Source organism: Mycteria americana, chromosome 7, assembly GCF_035582795.1.
Source record: "Mycteria americana isolate JAX WOST 10 ecotype Jacksonville Zoo and Gardens chromosome 7, USCA_MyAme_1.0, whole genome shotgun sequence".
NCBI classification, from domain to species: domain Eukaryota; kingdom Metazoa; phylum Chordata; class Aves; order Ciconiiformes; family Ciconiidae; genus Mycteria; species Mycteria americana.
Window position 1 is genome coordinate 11,815,073 of NC_134371.1, and position 20,458 is coordinate 11,835,530.

Sequence of the window (20,458 nt, forward strand, 5' to 3'; positions counted from 1 at the left end):
CTAAAACTGTATCTGCTAGAGAAAAATGAACACTATGAATAAAATGGCAAGGTACTTGAACCCTCTGACCGTGTCTCCCTGTGTCACGTCCACGTCGTGTGAGGCGACAGCTCGACGCCAGGCCTCACCTCACAGCAGTTTCCCGCCTCTGGCGGCGGACCCGCCTTACGCCACACCCAACATGGTGGCTCTGCCTGCCCTCCCGCCGCGCTCAAGATGGCGGCAGCGCGGCAGCGGGGGTCCCGCCAGAGTCCGCACTCAAGATGGCAACCGGGAGCGTTCTTTTTCCCTTTCCCCTCAGTTCCTTCCGTCGTGCGCCGTGCTTATGGCGCCGGGGGGAAGCGCGGGGCGGCTCTCCGCTCGCCTCCGGAAGCGGCGGAAGGCTTTGGAGAGAGGACTCGGCGGAGCGGAAGTCGCTGAGGTGGACGGAGGTGGCGGCAGCGAGCGACGATGAACAACAAATTCGACGCGTGAGTCGGCGGCGCGGCCCTCCCCGACTCCCCCACCGCTGCGGGGGCTGCGCGGCCCCGCTCCCTGCCGGGGACTCCCCTCCGCCGCCGCCGCTGCCTCGGCGCCGGTCGGGCGAGACGCGATGAGTCACGGCGCCGCGCACAGCCCCGTTCCTCCCCCCTGAGCCCGGCCCGGCCCTGCTCGGGTGCTGCTGCCTGGCCCTGAGGGGATGCGGGCCGAGGGGTGGGTGCAGTGGCCCTGCAGCACAAGCCTCTGCTCGTGGCGGGGCGTCCCTCACCGTGCAGCGCCTTTTGGCCCCGCTTCTCGCTCCTCTTTTCCGGCCCTTGGCAGGGAATGGGGCGGGCGGAGAGACCCGTGGGGTGCAGGGCGCTGGCGTGGTGTCTGCTCGCCTGAGGGGCTGCCTCTGCTGTGCTTAGGGGCGTGGGGAGCTGGGTGGGAGAGAGTCAGCAAAGTTACAGTGACAGGTCTTCACGTTCATCTGCTGAGTAGTGAGGGACCCTAACAAGTAGCTGGGGTTTTCTGTGGCAGATCAGTGTCTAGTACAAACTGCTTGAGTTTGTTCTAAAAAGGCATTTTGTTGCTCTCTTCTGCTTAAGAGTGTGTGCATAAGATGCCTGTGATGGGCTCTGGGCATGCAAAGTAGTAGTAGTTTTTACCGTGTAGGTTGTCAAGCGTAGGTTTCCAAACACTGATGGCCCTTGTACCACGGAGGAGCTTAGAAGCAGAGACTACTAGGGCTTGGTATGAAACTTCTCAGCTATGTGATGTAAGACTCACTTTCTTTGTTCTTTTTCTTTATTAGATTGAAAGATGACGATAGTGGAGACCATGACCAGAATGAGGAGAATAACACACAGAAAGACAGTGAGAAGGAAAAGAATGATCGAGAGAAACCACAGAGTACTACCAAGAGGAAGGTACAGTGCTGGCATCTGCATTCCATCGCTAAGGCATGATATGGGAGTGCTAGAGAGTCAGTCTTCAGTTCAGAGATAAGAAAAATATGTCTTGGTTGGCTGTGGTCACTTAATGCGCTGTTACTGTTGTAGTGAAGATAGAGGGGCTACGTTAGCATTTGGGTAATTTGATGTAGCTTTTGGAGGTATATAATCTGAGGGGTGAATGCTCCCTTCACAAATGCAGCTAGTGCTCTGCCAGGCTTTTGAACAGAAATGAGAAATAAACCTGTATTTTCCCCAGAATTTTTTTTTGGAACAGGGTGTGGGGGAAGGACTGATTGACAGGGAAGTAGTGGCTTGCACTTGGTTTACCAGGCTGTGTTTGTGCCACTGTTAAAATAACTCTTAAGATGGGTCTCTGTATGTGTAGTGTAGCCTAGTTAAGAAGGCGTATATCAATCCTGTTTGGTTTTTTTTAGTCTTGTGCTTAGGAAAACTATTCTGTCTGAAGTAATGCAATCCTTATAAACTTACCATAGACAAGAGGAGAGATTTAAGCCCTAGTAACTCCCGTAACAATACCAAGTGATACAAGATAAGGGCTTTTTGGTTTGTTTTCTTTTTCTGTCAGTTTTGACTCTTGGGTAATGAGTTCTCGTTAGCCTCTTTTATGCTCATTAGAAGTCTTTTTAATCAGAAATGGGTGTTTTGGAAATTGAAAAATGATCACTGCCCACTGCTAGCCATGGGTTCTGCCAAAGCTGACATAACAAGTTCCAAGACTAATCCTCCCAGAGTGTTAGGGTGTTGGTTGCTTAAGGGAGTTGGTGTCACCAAAGAGTTATAATTGCTTTTGAATCATGGTTTAGTGTAAATGGGTTTTGTTCTTCCCAGAGAAAGAGAGTGTCTTTTTTTTTTTCTTAATTTGAAAAAGTTAAAACTCTTGCATTGCCTTTTTCAGCTTGTCTTTTTTTCGTCTGAGACAGGCACAGTTAAGGACTAAAGGAAAATTTAGTAATACTGCCTCTAATAGTTGTGAGGGTTGCTTTTTTTGTGACGCTCTCCTGAGCTTAAGTTATTTCCTTAGCCATCCCTGCACTGCAAATTTCTAATATTCTTTGAAATAGTCAGCTGCTGTTAGCCTAATCATCCATTTCAGACAATTAACAGAGATAGTATTTTTCTCTAAAAATGAGGATCAGTTGTTTGTTTTATAATCTGTGAGGGCAGGAACTTGTAGACTTCTGATGCTGCGAATGTAATTTTTCCCATTCCCCTTTTAGCGAAGCGTATAAGGGGTAAGCAAGCTTTTCTGTTCTGCAGGCTGTTGTCCCAGGGCCAGCTGAGCACCCCTTGCAGTATAATTACACCTTCTGGTACTCCAGGCGAACGCCCGGGAGGCCTACCAGCTCACAGAGTTATGAACAGAACATCAAACAGATTGGCACCTTTGCCTCCGTGAGTATATCCCTGTTGTCCTTGTGTCACTTGGGCATGGCGTGGTCATCGTGGCTGGCTTACTCCCTCTGTGCTAGATGTATGCACATGCAGGCTGTGCTCTTGTTGTCAGGAACAGAGGAGAGTGAGTGATTTGCCATGACTTACGTATAAGTTTTTGAATTACCTACAGCAGGTGACATGTCTTAAGCAGTTCTCCTCTGCCCTGTGCCTGCAGTAATGGTGGTAGCTGGAATAATAACAGAAAATGAAAAGAACTCCCATGTAGCTTAAATCGGCTAGCTGGAGCAGAACTTGACAGGTAAGCAAGAGAAGACAGGAACAGCTTTTCTGGATTCAGTGTAGGTGTGGAGCAAAGACTGTACAGTCCTCCCCACACACATCCCCCCTGCCCATATTTCCACCACAAAGACTCTGTTTGGAACAAGCATCTGGCGTGCTGTATATACAAGCAGCTGGTAGTCTGTTGTCTGTTGCCTGTCTGGAAGTGATGACTGGGGTGCAGTTTGGTGTTGCAGTGAAGTTCAGTAAAAAGCAAACTGCTCTCCCTTTCCGCTTCCACTCTGTGGTTGTTTATTCCTGGAATAAATTGAGCGTATCCTGGAAAGGCAGTGTTGTGTTGTTGCATGATACTGGCAGTGTAAAACCATCATTAAGATCCCAAGATACGTAAATGAAACATGCCTCCATTGTAGAGGCACCACTTACAATACCATTTTCAAGGCTGGGAATTCTGTTGGCTGCTTTCCTTTTTATTTATTTAATTTTTTAAAAATCTACTATTTTTTCCAGATTTTCCAGGGTCCCTTGCAAATGTTAATTTTGCTCACCAGTAAATCTCTGTCTTCTGTAATGTGAGAATTTGTAACAACATCCCTTTATCCCTTCTAGAGGCTGCAAAAATACGCCTGTCAATAGCTGGGTTGTGTTATTGCATCCACACAGGATAAGAGTGGGAAGAATAGCTCTAAGCCGATCATCAACGGTAGTTACTGCTCCGGTTCCCCTGTGTGAGCAAGTACTTTCACTTCAGTGAATGAAAAATGTGGCTGCTGCATGATGATCTGGCAATAACTTTTCAGTCTGTTAAATCAGTTTAGACTTAACATTGACTTTTAGCTCCTTAGAGGAAAATCTTCACACGTTCTGTGTCTGCTCTTTGCTGCAAAGACTTTGTGGTTGCTGTTGTAGGTTGGAAGTGCTATAGTTCAGTTAGGATGGAGAGAGACTGGCCAGCAGATCTGATAATGTGTTTGATTCCAAATTCTGTTTAAGGAGGAGAAAGAACAAGCTTCAGAAAGAATTGTCTGAGCCTAAATCTGGGTTCAGATTTATTCTCTGCTTTTCAGTAGAAGGCTCTAAAAGCTTTTAAATGCTAACCACTAGAGGGCATGTTCACTCGGCATAAGAATTTAATTTCCACACTGCGTTTGGATGTGTCTGACAAAAATAGATTGCTTCTGACCCCACCTCAGTCTTGGTTCATAATTTTATTGGCTATAAAAGCAAATTCCTGCTTGGATGGCAGAGGTCAGAGATTGGAGCAGAATTCCAAGTGCTGACCAAGTCATTAAGGTCTCTGATAAAGTACTTGGGATGGTGTCTAACCCTTCCAGCTCCACTGCTGGTCTGCTTAATAGCTATTGTCTTACTGAGTAGAGTCCTCTTAAAATATTGAAATTAGTATAATCTCTTCCAGTGCCTTGTTTTGTTTTAAAGATCCGGCCTCTCTAAAATCCTTTTTTATCCAGAGAATCTCAAAAGATAAATATGTTATTTTTAAGAATTAGAAAAGATAAGTCCCTTGTCTTCTGGCCAGATTGTCTGAAGTAGACACAGGGGTGCCAGAATGGAAACTGGTCAAAGTGAAGTGGTCCAAGTGTACCATGGCAGACTGTAAAAGGAAATAAGAGGTATTTAAATAAAAGCTCTGAATAGTGCCTTGAGATCTTAAACCAGTACCAGAATGTGTCTTTTGTCTTAAAACCTGGACACGTAAAATTAAATACAAAAAATGTCTCATTTGGAGGCTCCTGCATTCTCCACGATTGCAGAGAGCAGTAGTTAATGCAGGGCTGATGTGTATAGTGTAGAGAGGCTTGGCTGTAGCTGATGCACTTGACACATATCCACTGATTGAAAGTTTGGGCAGCAGGATTTACAAGATATGTTTGGAACTGTTCTCCAGAGCAGCAGTTATCTTAACACAGATTTCTTCAAACAAACACCAAGTGACTGTGGAGGCACCTGTTGAATATTTCAAGTGGTCATCTGGTAATGGAGCCAGTCAGAAAAAGGCACCCAAGCTCTGATCCTCCCACTGCCTTCTGGGTATCCTAATCAACACCCTTGTGACAAGAAAGTAGAACAGAAGAGGGGAAGGTGGCTCTGGCCAGCTGGTGTAGAAAGGCGAGCCTCTTTCTGTAGGAATCTTGGCTGTGAACAGTCTGAGCGGCCTCATTGTGTGGTTCGTGTCATTGCAGGTGGAGCAGTTCTGGCGGTTTTACAGTCACATGGTACGTCCTGGGGACCTGACAGGCCATAGTGACTTCCATCTTTTCAAAGAGGGGATCAAACCCATGTGGGAGGTGAGTTGGAGCTCTCATTTCTGCCTTGGTATTTTCCCAGAGTATTCTGGAGAGAACCTTCTACAGTGAAGGGACTCTTGTCTTTAGATGACACTCCAGGCTTCTCTTGGGTGCAGTCCTTTCTTCTGGGTTTCCTGTAAACCTGTCCTCAGAACTCTGTCCCATGTAACCTAGCAGTCCTGTGACTTGCTGGCAGAGGAGAAGGAAGATGCAGAGAGTTGCTAGTTGCACTCCCCCAAAGGTTGCAGAACTGCCTTTGCTTGTGGGCCCAGAGGATCTCTGGGCAATGTTGCCTGGAGCCCAACGAAGGGGAGACCCTAAGTTAGTTCTGTGCCTCCTAATACAGACACTTGCCCCTTCTTAGAGCTTTGTCCAGTGACAGCAGTGTGGGGCTTTCCTCTAGAAGAGCTGGACCCCTGTAAGTGGAATTCAACAAAGCTTATAAGAAACCAACTCTCCTTTTTCAGACAAGGAAGGAAGAGGTGCGTGTGGTTAAAAGCCTACAGCTGTACATGGAGCCGGAGATGGAAAGAAAACTTAGCCCTTCGTTTGCTTTTTTTGTTCCAGGGCACTTAGTTTGCTTCTGTTCATTCCTATCCAAATCTGTTAAAAAAGAAAATAAAAATCTTTGCCCAGCAAATCATTCTTCCAGTTCCTGGCCTGCTTCCAGCAATGACCAATACCATTCGCAATATGAGGATTTTATGTGTTGCTCTGAAGTACCTAATTATGCTGCTTGGTCCTGAGAAATTTATATGTGACCCTAGTTGGCAATTATTTTAAGCAAGGTGTTTTATAGCCAGTTACTGCAAATACAATTTATATAGAATGTTTAACCCTCTTCGGACTCCTAGTGAGCTAGCTGCTCTGATAATGTGTCAACCAGAGAGTCCACAAGTTAATGATACCAGAATTTCTATAAAGCATTTCCCTGTAGCCAGTTTAAGACGGGGGTGGAGAGATTCTTTGGTTTACTTCTGGCCCCACTCCCTTCTTGTATTTATAGAAGAGGACCTGGGATCTTGCTGCTGGCCTTCCCTTTGCTGCTTGTTTTGTAGGGCTTTGTTTATGCTCCTTTCTCTTCCAAACTAATCCTTACTTGCTGTCATTCTTATAGGCACATATATGCGTGTATGTAGCTCTGATCTTTTTCTAGATCCATCTGTGCCTTTTCTGGGTAAAGTCAGAAGCGCTAACCATAATGTTCCCTGGTGATTTACTGGGCTGCAGATCATTATTATTCTGGTAAAAGGAAATCAAATGCTTGACTGAACCGAAGCTTGTTTAACCTGAAAGAAAACTAACAATAACCATAAAACACACAATACAGCATCTGCTTCCCAATCACTGTTCTCTTTCTAGCCTTGAACCTGCTTAAACCACCTTTGAAATATTTTGAGCAATACCATTTTGTCTTCTGACCCCTATTAGTCATTGTGGAAAGTTTGAGGAGTTAAACCCAACTCCCTGCTTAAAGGCTGAAGCCTAGATGGCTTGGTCCTTAGAGTGTGATGTTCACAACTTGGAAAACAAGGATGCTTAATCAGAAAGTAGTCTGCATCTCATGGGAGTATGCCACATTCCTAGAACTTGTGTTTATTTGGATTCTTCACCTTGCATGTGGCTGCTGTCATGCTTTGAGGTTTCTCTGGAGCTGATGCCTTCCCCTTTCAGTACAGGCTTTATCTCATACCTGAAAACTGGGAGTCTGGTGAATGCTGCTGTTATGCTGGCACTTCCATGTTTGCTCAGGATTGCTTCATTAGCACTTGCTGTCTCTGAGAGCACACAAATTTTTAGTTTTATCTGAGCCCTAAAGAAGCTTTAAGGCTAAAATAAAGTTAACTTTGTTTCATTAAGAAGGGTTGGGCTGCTTTGCCTAGCATCTTTAAGGTGTATCCCAGCTTGGCAGAGGGGATTACTGGTGATTTGGCCAGGGATGTCCTGTGTTGTGCAGTCCCATCTGAGTTATCCTTTGTTCTTCTCTGTTTCTGTCCTAGACCTGTCTTCCCTTTCTCTTCCTAACTGCCACCTCTTTGACTTCTTCCTACCTCTCTCTTTTTGGCTTTGGATGGAATTTGTTCCCCTCTCACCCTGTAAGATTTCACAGCTACGGTGTTGTACAAGAGAATGCCACGGTGTTCTGTACAGAGGAGGAGCTGCTGTTTGACATAGGTGTGCATTCTGTGAAGCAGGGGACTCTCTAGCAGTTTTCAGCTCTTTTTCAGGTGCAACATATGGAATCACAATATTGAGATGTTGGACTGGGTGCTTAGCATAAATTTTTTCTTTACACTCTCCCCTCATTTTTGGTTATTTCCCTGGGTCACCACAGTCTGGAGCAAACATCCAGCTGTATGATGTGTGATAATGTCAGTGGTTCGCAGAGAAAGGACTGGTCCTTTCTGTGTTAACACAACTTGTGAGCCCATTCCTGGAAATGTGGAAGGAAAGTCTTTTTCAACTTCTGCTTGCATTTAAATATCACTTTGCAAACTCTTTCCCTGCCTTCCATGTTCTGTGATGAGGCATTTTTCTTGTTTTACAAGCAGAAGTACATATACAGGGTATTAGACAAAGGGGGAATCAGTCTCGGGTTTAGGAATAGTTTTAGGGTCCTTGCCTCTGGTTCTGTGTGCAGATTGGAGGCTGGTGTTAGTCTTTGCTAGTGGGATCAAAACACTAGAGCTGAAGTCTTCAGTGCATAGAGCTTCGTCTGGAAAGCTGAGAGTCATTGTTTCAAATACTTTGTATTTGAAGTAAGGGGTATACCTCTGTCTCTGCTTGTATGGGGGAGAAGCAAAATGTTTTTGCTTGAAAATACCTCCATTCTGTCCCTTGCCCCACCCAATCAATATCTGCTCCTATTTGTGGCTCTGCTGTCTTGTGGGAAGCAGAAAATAGCTAGAAGAAAACAAATCAATTTCTTGCCCCTCTTCCTAGGATGATGCCAACAAAAATGGTGGTAAATGGATTATCCGTCTGCGAAAGGGCTTAGCGTCACGATGCTGGGAGAATCTCATTCTGGCAATGTTGGGAGAACAGTTTATGGTGGGGGAAGAAATCTGTGGGGCAGTCGTCTCTGTCCGATTCCAGGTAAGTGCTTCTGAGAACTGGCATGTACTTCCACTTGGCAGGGCTACAAAAAGTACCATCTGCTTACCCCTCACATGCTATTCTGTAGGAGGATATTATCTCGATATGGAACAAGACAGCCAGCGACCAGGCCACAACAGCCCGGATACGCGATACGTTACGAAGAGTGCTCAACCTACCTCCCAACACCATCATGGAATATAAAACACACACCGATAGCATCAAGTACGTGTGGTGGCAGGGGGAGGGCCTGCTGCTGGTTGCATGCGTGCTTGAGCAATTTAATGCAGATTGCAAGAATTCAGAGAAGTGCTCATGTGCGTTGGGGCTGTTCACTGTGAACAGTATCACAAACAGCAGCAATTGTTTCCAGTGTGCTTTGAAAGCCAAATATCTGTGTCATTATCGTGCTGTTGTTAGGGACATTTGGTTCTAATAGTAAAACCTTATTTTTTTGAAGTGTATAGTCCAGGGCTTTGTTAGCAATCCACCCAGCCTGTCACTTGGGAGATGGGCAGCCCAGTGTGGGACTGTGGCTTGATGTATTCAAAGACAAGATTGCAGTGGGGGGGACGAGATCATTTGAATAAATAGAGATTCTGGGGAATAAAGTGCGGAAGCTAACGGGGATTTATAGTGCCATTAGACTTATAAATGGTCTTGGGAAAGTGCTGTGTGAATTTACAGTGCTGTACAAATGATTTCTAATCATAATAAACGTCGTATATTAAGTCTTCCAGGCCCTGGTGACAGAGGCTCTTTAACAAGACTAGAAGATCACGGTACACAGAGAGGACAGCTATGTTTTTAAATAAACCTATTATAGCTTACCATACCAGGCCATTCAGGGTGACTTTTATTTCCCACAGAGTGACGAAAAATTGCATATATAGCTATTAGTTAGAAGTGAATAATGTAATTTTTTTTTCTTTTTTTCTTAAGCGTCTTATAAACCAATACACTGATTAGGTCATATTGGTTAAATTAACACCTGAAAAGGTGTACCCGGAAAAAGAAGTGGAACAAATTAATAAGACATTGATAGAGCAGTGAGCTTTCTAATCTAGCCTGTAATCAGGGTGCAAGTACCTTTCATGATTTCCTTTCATTATGCTAGCTTGTCCTTTCCACATAATCACCCTGTCATCAGTGTGCTGTCAAACAGCTTGGTGAGATCAATCCTGTTTTTAGCAGACAGCTAGCTTCCAGTTGTGGCCAATTTTGAGTGTGGGTCACTAGCAGTAATACAGAGGTCTCGTTCAAACTGCCTGCAGGCATCTAGTGTTCCATGTGGCCCTCCCTCCTGTGTGCCTGGGGAAGAGAAGGGAAGGAGGAATTACTATTAAACTGAATCTTTTGCAGGCAGCTTTGGTTTCTGAAAGTTCCCACTTCTGTTGTTGAAATCTTGTATTCATGACTTTGCCAGTAACATTTCTCATGCACTTTTTGCCAGGAGAGGGCACTATCGACTCTCTGGCCGTGTTATGAGATAACAAAGTGCTCATGTGGACACATAACAGGATATTTTACTCCTGTTCAGCAGTAGCAGACTGCAGACTGTGGTGATGTGGCTTTGTGGTGAGAGCAGGGAGGTGTTTGACTTCTCTCAGTCTCTGTAGGGAAAGCTGTGTCCTGAGCCAGCTCTCCGAAGCTGTGGTGGTGGTTCATGTAGCAAGTTTAGAATGGAAATGATGTGGGCTTTCCCTTACCAGCTATTGCCACCAGCACTTCCTAGGACAGAGAATGCTGCTATAGCAATGTTTGTAACTTCTTGCTCTGGCAGGTGGCAGTCCTTGAGTGATGGTGCATCCAATATCATGGGCTTATTTCTCTACAACAGTGTAACATGCCATGCTTGCTGCCCTCTCTTCCTGCATAGTATCAAAGTTTCATTTTGTGCTGCTGATGTATGGTGCAAAATGAGCTTGTCCAAGAATAACAGGTGTTTGAGGAATCGAGTTTAGTAGCTCAGATTACAGCTGGGAGCAATTCTTAAATAGGAGCAGACTGGCTTGTCTCCCACTTATTCTTCTGTGGGTAGGAGGGATAGTCAGGACTTGGTTTGATGGTGTCCTAGTGAGGTAGATCTAAGCAATTAACCTTCCACCATGTAGGGGATCATGAGAGCTCTTTTTTTCCATTGCCTCGCTTGAGCTGCAGCAGTCTGATTGCAGTGCTGTCCAACATCTCCTTCTAATGGCACTGGTGTAAATTCAGAGCAGAACTGCTTGTCAGTGGAGTTTCTGTGTAGTGATGCATGGACCGACTTCTTGTGCTTTTCTCGCCTGGTACCAGCAAGCAGCAGCAGCTGCAGAGAGGTAACGGTGCCTGCTTCGTTGACAGAAAAGAGCAGGACAGCCCCAGCTTTCAGTCTGACTCTGTTTGGCTATGCTTCATATCATTAAGGTTCTCTCACTAATGAAGAATCTCTTGTGTAACTAGTTCTATCCTCCATAAAGTCTGGCTCCTTTTCCTCACCCATCTATCAAGCCCTGTTGAAATACTGTCCGTCATGAATAAACTCCACTTATGCTGTGCATGTACCATGTGATTTATGACTCGGGAGCGCTTTCTAAGCCAGCACTCTATATTCACACTCTGGCTGTGTTTTATGAAAGGCTCTAATGGAAGAGCTGTGCTGTAGGCTTTGTCAGGGCTGCCTTTCTAGGGGGGCTTGTGGCATTTTTCATTTGTATGGGCTGCATCTCTCCACTAGAGCTCTGCTCATGTGCAGGGTTTGATTGGCATTGATTGTGCTTCGGGGAAGGGAGCACGCTTAGCAAGAAAAGAACAGGCGTTTCTCTAAACCTTGACTTTTAGGTAGTGAATTGACCTGGATTAGCTTTTGACACACTGTAAATGAACGCTTCTGTAGAAATTGCTAGCATACCCCTCACTGTGGAACCTGAGCCCCGTGCTTCGGGTTTTATATATTCCTTTTGTGATGATGCATTTCATATTAACTCATTTTTAGATACCATTTTTCATGAGTTGTCAGTGAGGCTGCAGCCCCCTTTGTTTCAGAAAGTGGTGATGCTGCCAAGCTGCATTTGAAAAGTATCTGTTGCTTCACAGCTATTCCAAGGAGCTATTCTGCATTCTGTCCTTTCTGCTCTCAGTGGTGGGGCTTGTGCATTTAGCTAGATAAGCAGATCTTTCATTGCAATTTTCCTGTGTTTGTCCTTTCTCTTGCTTGTGATATTGACAAGCTGCCTAAATCCCAGCGAGTGGAAGGGTCAGCCTAGTCTGTATTAATTTCCAATCTCGCTAGAAGAGCTAGAGCAATCTCTTGGACTCTGCTTAATTCCAGGGGATTTATAGTACCTTAGACGTTACAGTGCTAAGCACCTGAAAAGAACATATGTGACATTTTGTGGGCTACCTTGTTTCAGTAGCTGGAGAGAAATAGCTTCTCTTTGTTCCCTCGGAGGTGGACTGAGAGGGGTACACTGGGATGTAGTGGACCACTTAATAGGTTCTGTTCATCAGTGTTGTTAACCTTGGAGGTGACATGGTCCAGCAGTGACAGTGGGTTATGGACAGTGGCACTCCCTGTGGTTTGAAATTAAGAAAAAAAAAAAAACCTCTTACTTTTGCTGCCTTAGGAAGTGCACTGTGCTTTTTTGAAAGCAGAATATTGCTGGTCACAGCCTAGTCATGTCTCAGTGAAGCCACTGAAAATATTCGGGTATCTGTGGCAAGTGAACTGCAGTTGGGAGAGGGGTAGAGGGGAAGTGATCACTGTAAAGTTTGATTTTTGAGCATTGCAGCATGAAGTGCTTGGCTGTCTTGCATACACCTTTGCCCTGCTTGGGGTTATCAGCCTTTCTTTTCTGCACTGACAACTGTGTGGTCAGTGACCATCTCCTGTGTTGAGAGCTCTCACCTGCAGTACCATGCAGGAATCCCAGGCAAATTCAACAGTATTGCTTCGTATGCCAGGAGAGACCAGACCTGTGGCCATACAGCAGGCTGCCACTGAGCGGGCTGGTCTGAAAATATTTTGGTTGCTGTGTGACTTTATGGATCATCCTGTCAGCTCTAAAGCAAGGCTGCTTTTTCTGAAAACAAAGCTTCAGTTATTTGTAAGAGCCTGCTGCAGTGAGAGCTGAGCAGGGTATAAAACTATCCTTTCCTTTCAAAGTCACCACTGATAACTAATGGGACGGCTCGAGTAAATGAGAAGAATAGTTGATCTTAATAGGGCTGGCACTGGGTTCATTTCACTGCAGGCAGTTGGAAGAAATGTCCTCAGAGTATATTTTAGCTAGGAAACAAGCAGACATCCTATGGAGGAAATAAGGGTATGCACTGTAAGAAGAGTGCAGGGGCAAGGTTCTCAGGACAAAAAAGTGAGGAATGACCAAAAAAAGTGAGGAATGAGGAAGAGACATCCCCACAGAAGTGGCAGGTGTTGGGCAAGAAGATCAGTGTTTGTGAGACAGTAAGCTGGTGGTGGGGTGCTTGTGAGAAGTCTCCCTTGTTACATCAGAGTTCAGCTAATTCTGTGACTCTTATGTTTTTATAGCACTGCTTTCCATTTGCTTGCCAATTTCCAAGACCTTAGGAGAACTCCTCAATGCTGCTGTCCTAGTTGTGTCATCTTTGTCTTTGACTGTATCTTAAATGGTGGTGGGCAGGGTTAATTTTGTCTGAACTTAGGTGGTTTGCAAATGGGACCCATACACACTGTCTGATGCCTGTCAGTGGAAGGCAGGTTGCCTTGGGTCTTGCCAGCTCTAGAGATGCATTGTTTCACCCTCATTCCTTCAAGTCTGGGAGCAGGAATAAAAGCTAAAGGACAGCAGTGAGGTTCCAGATCTGATAGCTATCCTCTTCTCCTGAGTCTCTGCAATACTGGCTTAATTCATTTATCACTCCATTCTCCAATTCAAGTAATATTTCCAGGTGCTGCAAGTCTAAGAGCACTTCTGTAGACCTGGGCTTTGAAATGATGGATTCATTGATTAGTTCTCTGTCACTGTAGTATGCTTTATTCAAAGTGTCTGTGACTTTGTAAAAGGCCTCCTTATCTTGGTGGCCTGTCTCTCACCAAAGAAGTGACTATATAACCTATTTATTTCATGTTTCTTTTCAAGGAGGTCAGTTCAGATGTGTTCATTTCTAAGTCATGATGACTTCCGTATTTGCCTTTGCTACAGATACTGCCAGATGTGTGAAAGAATTATTTCAGGCTAGAAGGATATCCTAGATTTTTTTAAAGCTATTAGTTTTCAGGCCTGTCACAAAGTTCTTGACTGGCTTTGAACAAATCCCACTCTGATAGAGCATGGAGAGCACCCCGGAAGAGGCTGTGCTGCTCTGGACACCATAGCTGCAGAGGGTAGTGAGTGGTCAGTGTGCTGGGAGGTTGCATGCAGGCTGGTGGAAGGGACAGCCCTTGCTGACTGTTGTGAGGGTAGCATGCACTATGAGGTCTCTGTCTCCTTTTTTAACTGGGGAAGGAGATTGTAAGGAGGCAGGGCTGCACAGGGAAATACTGAAGGGGAACTGCTAGGACTTAAAGATTGAGGGTGGTTGGAGAAAACAGCTAGTGCTGCTTGCACAGTGGTGATTTGGAAAGTCCCTTGAAGCAGCTGTGGCTGCTCTTCCTCTTTTTGCTGGAGTCTCCGATAGTGGCTACTCTTTGCATTTTTTTTCCCCAGTGTACTTGATGGGGATAAAGCGAGCCCTGCCTGGGTCCTGACCCTGGGCAGTGGGGGAGAAGGTTGGAAGTTTCAACAGTTGTGGGTCAGGAATGAGTGTGGAAGAACAGCTCTGGCTGGCTTTATTTAACCTGCTAATGTTTCCATTTCCCATCTGTTCAATGGGAGTAACCTAAGTGTTGGGGATCAATTCACTGAGTATCTGATTGCTGCGCAGACAGTATAGCAATAAGGTACTAAAAATGTCTATACATAAAAATAACCTCTTAGACTCTCTGGCACTGTGCCTTTGGCACGTCACAGGTCATAAAGATTCTGCCAGACGAGATTAACTGGCAGCCTTGTTCGGTACGAAATGGAGAGCAGTTTGCTCCGCTAGCATAGTTTAGGTACATTAGGGCAGACTCATCCTGGTGGATTTTTTCAGTCAAGTCAGCAGATAGTTGGACTAATTAGTACTATAATATGTATGAAGGTCTTGGCTTAAAAATTCTTGGATGGAAGAGCTTTTTCTCTATGTCTGTGAGAAGGACTTGGCAGCTGAAGGACTACGTGCATGATGTTATTGGGATGTTGCAACAGGGAACTCCTTGGTTTGAAAGGGGTAATAAATTATCAATTATCTTGACAAATAATCTGCCCTTGTGTCCCTTCTGCAGAGAATAGAAGTAACGAGTTTGGGGAGAACTGTGGGAGAGGAAAGAGAGAAGATATGATTATGGGTGATGGGAATGTGGTAGAAATACAAGGCATGGGAGGTTGGAAGGAAGACATGAAGGCAAAGACTTTAACAAGGCTGGAGATGTGCGTTAGCTTTCCAACCTGTATTCAGCAGCTAAGAGGGCTTCAGATCCAGAGTTTCTCTTCCCCCTTTCTTCTGGAGGGAGGCAGTTGTACCCACAGTGTCTAGTACCATGTGCTGACTGGGTGACATGGGCAGTTTTCCTTTCTCTGGAAGATTTCTTGGCCTTGTGGCCTTGAAGGGAGCTGTGTCTGGGGAGACTTGGGGGTAAAGTTCCCATTTAGGGGCTTCTGTGCTGCTGCCTTGCTTAGAATGAGCCATTTGTGGATTTCTCTCCTGCAAGCAGTGTACTGCTGTACGTCAAGCTGGATTGCAGATCTGACCTGGTGTACTAATGTACCACAGCTGTGTCCTGTGTGCTGTCCTGTTGCATCTACAGCACCCTTTGCTGTCTTTCTCACATTTCCTTTGGCTTCAAGGGCTCATGTCTGAGGATCAGCTAGAGATACCGTGTGGCTTTGGGACTCCCATGGATGACTGTTACTCACTTGTCCATCCTAGTCAAGATCAGGAGGATTTTGAGCTACCATGGATGGAGGGAGACTGAGGAGAAAACCTAGCCAGCCATAGATAAGGACTCTCTTAGACTAGTTGATCACCTTGGTAGGTCACAGGAGCCTGTGCCTTGGAGAACTATGGAGATTTAGTTGCTTCTTGGAAGTTTTGTCAAAGCAGTTTTGAACTGGGAAGAACTGGAGTGTTTTGCCGCTCACCAGGCTCATACTGGTGGTGCTGAAGTCAGTGATCTTTAGGATTTCAGCTTCAGTGCTTTCAAAAGAGGGATTTGCTGTCCTGTGGTCAGGGAAAGCAGTGTCACAAATTCCAAGCTGTACACCACAGCGACAAGCTTCTTGCTTGCACCCTCTTGGTTGGGTTCCCAGCAAGACTGCCTGTAGGTGGTGTACAGTCTTGCAGAGTGCACGTGACAGGCGCTCTGCCAGTATACTCTGTTTATTTGGGCTATGACTTTGCTGGGAAAGAGCATATGACACCGACACCTGAGCTGCTTTTGCAAGTGCTGATTGGGAGCTTGACTCTGTGAGGCTCAGGTTAAAGCCAGGCTGGGGCTCTGTTTTTGGCACAGGTGCTGACTAACACAGGATTTCCATTTCTGGACTCTCCTGTTGTGTTGCAGTGGCCTGATGAGGCAATACAGAAAACAAGATGTGAGGTAGCTGCTGAGTACCAGCAACAAAATCTGCAGGGTGGTCCGGGTTTATGACTGACCTGGGTTCCCTTTAAGGTCTCTCCAGCTCCATGGGACTCTCTGGGTTCAGTAAATGGCTTGGCATGTGCTGTAGGCACTAGGACGGTTTTGCTGGGTGTGGAGAACTATGAGGTTCTTTGATGTCTCTGATCCCAGAAGGTAATAGTTATGCTCATATTAACCTCGGCATCTTTTCCCTGAGAGGGCTTTCAGTATGCTGCCTTCGTAAAACAGACAGCAATTTTTCAGTCTGCTAGCTTCGTCCGTCAGTAACATTCTCCACCAGGGAATGCAGCGTTAGGCCTGTCCCTCTAACTTATCTGAAAACATTTTCATTTCAAATAGCTGTAATGTTTTTACTGGGTCGTCATTAACAATGCAGGTTTACAATAGGAAATGAGACTTTCTAATAACAATTGGATTCTGCCACCTGATCGAAGAATTTCGTAATAACTAAGCCATGTGGCATTAAAAGAAGCCCCTTTTGGGGGGATTACTACATACGCAGGTATGTGGTGAAGCATGAGGCCAGTAACTGGCTACGGTTAACCAGCCAAGGAATGTAATAATCCTCCAGAAAGACGTAACATCGGCTACTTTATTAGCAATAGGAAATGGATATTCCATTTGTGACTGGGAAGGTCATACCTGTCTCTGGGTATTAATGTGGCTATATCAGCAGCAGCCAGTGGGAACGCTTCATGTCTGTGCAGAACGTTAAAGCTGCCTCGCGCTGTCAGATGTTTGGCTGGGTTTTAAGGATGCTTCTATCCACTAGGGCTATCAGAGAATATTGCCTTGCTCTCTGAAGACAAGTGCCTTTCAAACGCCATTGAATGTTTCTGCTCTCGTTAAAAGTTAAGAAGCCTTTGATCTGAAGTGCTGGTTTTTTTTGTTTTTTGTTTCATTTTTTTTTTCCCTCTGGCTTGCCAGGGCCTGGGAGGAGTTTCATGGCCTGGTGAACAGCAGTGGCCGCTGATCGAACGCTCCCCCTCCCTCTGTCACACCCAGGGTAGGGCCTCATCTTTCTTCCTATGTGACTTCATGGCATACCTCTCAGCTTCCAACCCTCTTCCCATGGGCTGGCATGTTCTCTTGCCTTATGGGCCTGGTGGTGGGCCCATTCTGCTGCTGGCTCTTTCCCAAAGGTCAAAATTATTTTTTTAATTTTTTTTTTTACCAAAGGCACCAACATTCACCGTGGTCTCCATTCACGCAGCATTTTCTGTTGTGATGCTGTGTGCTATTTTGCTAATGTGTCCTTCCTCTGTGCAAGGCACTTGTGTCCCAGGCCTGGTCCCAGGAGGCTGAGAGGTATGTCTTCAGCTTGGGTCTGTTGCCTAGGGTTGACTGTAAGCAGATATGGAGTGGTAAATGAATGCTAGACACATCCATGTGATGGGCACTGAGAGAGGCGCCTGGAGCTTGGCATACATGCCTTTGCTCTTGACAGTGGGCTGGAGCAGAATAAATTAGTCTGTCAATAAAAGCTTGTTCAGGAAGGACACACAGTAGCTACTGTATTTAGAAATAATAATGCTGTGGCTAATGAGATGAAACCACCTGCTACTTCTGGTAGTGGCAACCGACCATGTGCAGAGAAAATAGCCAAGGTGAGCTCAGGGCTGTTGTGAGCCTCGCAGCTCAGATTGTTTTTCCCCTCCAGAGCCCACTTTGCTGATGGCAGGCCCTTTCCTTAAAAAGGGCTAGCAGGAGGCCTGGTGATGAGGGTTGCATTTGGTTGTAGCCAAGTGGGATTGCTGCACTGCCGAGTGCCAGAGCAGAAGAACCCGCTGGAAGGCAGCGTTACATTGTCTAGTTCCCACCCCATGGTGGTATGTAGCTGCTCCAACATGGCTGAGCTCCAAGGGGCCACTGGGGATCCCAAAACCTCCCTCCACAGCTTTGGGCAAGCAGCATTCTCATAGCTTGCTCTGAAGTCATGGGTGAAGATAATATCTATCTTTCCTCACGGATTTGGCTTTTTGTGAGGATCAATGGTTACAAAATGTTACACAGGCACCTAGTAGTGCTGTTATTGTTAGATGACATTCAAGTGACCTTCCAGAAGAGGAAAGCAGCTCTCTTCATGAAATACCAGTCTCAGAAGACAGTAAATGTGCCAAGTGTATAGGAAAACAGTGATGGAGTTGATTTAGCTCTCAACTGTATTGGGTTACCTATGCTGAGCAGGGAGAGTAGTGATGAGCAGAGGGCCTGGGGCATCCTGATAAAGGCGAAAGGAGGGAAAATGTAGAAACCTGTCCGAGAAAGAGCTAACCAAAGTGTGCTGTCCTCCTGAGGTAGATGGCACGGGTGAAAGTACAGTATGGGATAGAAAGCCGAACCATTGTTGCAAATTAACTGGAATCCAGTTAATGAATCCTGAATCATGTTCCCAAATGGCAGCACAGCCTGCTTTGGCTGGCAGGTGCAAAGGTGAACCCCAGTCTTCTGCAGATGGCCTCCAGCATGGTTTTTGCTGTCATGTCATAGCAGAGTAACTTGTTTAACTCTCTAAAGAGTGTTTTTGACTTCCTTCTGCTCCTCCAGCTCTCCAGCCCACTTCCTGGAGATGTTCCAGCATGTACTGTGCTGTGATGTTACAGCTACCGTGCAGCTCTTAGCAGCGCACAATGCTAGCTCAAGGGTTTAAGCAGGATTTTACAGTCCTGCAGAGCACCTTGCTTCTGAAGCTGCTGCCTTTGCTCTTCAACCCAGCTCTGCTGATTTGGTGTGGTATGTGCTGGGGCATCCCTAGATGTTTGGTTTGGGCAACTTACTGCCCTGTCCCTGTTATGGGAAGAGCTGCCAAACCTATCCTCTCAAAATAATTGTAATCTCATTTATTTCCATTTGAGTTCAAAAAAACACACCACCTTTCTATTAATGTGTAAATATGCTTTGCCTACTGCTGCTGCTCACAGGCTAGCAGTAAGCATTAACACAGGTTTCTGTAACCTGCCGCATCTTCAATTGCTGCCATGTGCTGCAAGACAATACAAATGAAGGTTGTGGACCAGCAGTCCTTTCTTTGTCAGTAGCCCCTGCAACTCATGTGGCTGTACTCATGTGAGTAAAAGCTGCTGAAGAAAGTCTTCTATTTAAACTTGAGGGAAATGTCCTTTTCAGATTAGATATTATTTTAAGGTAGCAGAGACCAGAGAACTAAACTTGTTGACAGCATGGCAAAAGGAGCCTAAATATGAGGGACAGAGGCAGGAGGAGGTTGGACCGATGGTATATTTGTGCTCAAAGCAGAATCCCTGAGCACAAGTGTTTGGGAAGGAAGAGATCTTGCAAGCTGTTTAAACACCAGAATCTGTCAGGGAGGTTTCCAGAGTCTATCATATGCTTTGCTCACAGGAGATGACACTTTTTTCTTCCTGATGAATGGGGATGAACCAGGATCTCCCTGTGTTCCAGGTGTTCTGGAGCAGCAGGTTGACTTATGTGAAAAGTCTCTAGTTAGAAAGCAGACCTGCTTAGGAGGTTTAACGAGCATTGATTGGAGTGATACACTGGTATGGCAACACTGGTAGCCATGGTGGGTGGAATGGGGGGGTGTTGTGATCTGAAGGAATGCACACCTTTAACCTCTTTCTTTCCTCTGTTTTCCAGGGATAATTCAAGCTTTCGAAACACAAAAATCACATTGTGAGAACAAGAGTTGGCACTAAGCTCCTCTCTCCGTGTTGAAAGCACTGAGAGGTCTCCACCAGTGCCCTCCGACCTCTGAAGGGACTCATGGGCCACTCTCTCGCACTCCTCCTTGGAGGAAGGATCCATCTGAAGCCCTCCAGCAGCGGTGACAATAGAGGCTGATTTTGTCATACACAAACTTTTTTTTAGCAGTGGGGCGGGAGGCCAACCTTTCAATTAGCAGCGTGCCCTCGGGGCCGCATCTTGCAGCACTTTCCTCTCTTTCTCTACATGGCATGCAGGATCTCTGGGATTCTGCCTCAACGTCAGAGCCTTTTGCTGAGGGATACCAGTATTATAAGTCTCTCTGCAGCTGGGAGGAGCTTCCCAGTTGAGAGTCAGCCCTATGGTTTTCAAATGCCCCCTTTCAGCTCTGCCAATAAATTATTGGGTCTCTTTGTTTCTTTCAGTCTCTCTGGTTTTTTGGCTCTGTCTAAAAATCGGTGGGGTGGTATTTCTCTAGGCTGTGGTAAGGCCCGAGGCCTGCTTCTGCCAGGTCCATAAAGCATCTTCCCCTGAGCTGCCCACCTACACGAAGCAGCAAAGCACCCCAAGTGCCAGCCATGGCC

General features: G+C 45.8%; 1 protein-coding gene across 3 annotated transcripts; it reads left to right on the plus strand.

Moving 5' to 3' along the window:
* The first annotated feature begins 375 nt into the window (after nucleotides 1-375).
* On the plus strand, nucleotides 376-20,298 carry EIF4E2 (eukaryotic translation initiation factor 4E family member 2). Of its 3 annotated transcripts, XM_075507028.1 has the most exons (8): nucleotides 376-470; nucleotides 1,274-1,388; nucleotides 2,694-2,828; nucleotides 5,312-5,416; nucleotides 8,360-8,512; nucleotides 8,601-8,737; nucleotides 17,121-17,199; nucleotides 19,809-20,298. In XM_075507028.1, exons 1-7 carry the CDS (start codon nucleotides 451-453, stop codon nucleotides 17,164-17,166), a joined length of 711 nt encoding a protein of 236 aa, XP_075363143.1. In that variant the 5' UTR covers nucleotides 376-450; the 3' UTR covers nucleotides 17,167-17,199; nucleotides 19,809-20,298. The 3 variants fall into 3 exon arrangements, with proteins under 3 accessions (XP_075363143.1, XP_075363144.1, XP_075363145.1); XM_075507029.1 differs by lacking the exon at nucleotides 17,121-17,199; XM_075507030.1 differs by lacking the exons at nucleotides 8,360-8,512; nucleotides 8,601-8,737; nucleotides 17,121-17,199; nucleotides 19,809-20,298 and adding an exon at nucleotides 5,783-6,007.
* The last annotated feature ends 160 nt before the right edge of the window (nucleotides 20,299-20,458 follow it).

Excerpts from the sequence above, each read along its gene's own strand:
- EIF4E2 (XM_075507028.1), top strand. The coding sequence starts at position 451 with ATGAACAACAAATTCGACGC. Across the intron at positions 1,389-2,693 it reads AGAGTACTACCAAGAGGAAG|GCTGTTGTCCCAGGGCCAGC; the intron begins GTACAGTGCTGG and ends TCTGTTCTGCAG. Across the intron at positions 8,738-17,120 it reads ACACACACCGATAGCATCAA|GGCCTGGGAGGAGTTTCATG; the intron begins GTACGTGTGGTG and ends CTGGCTTGCCAG.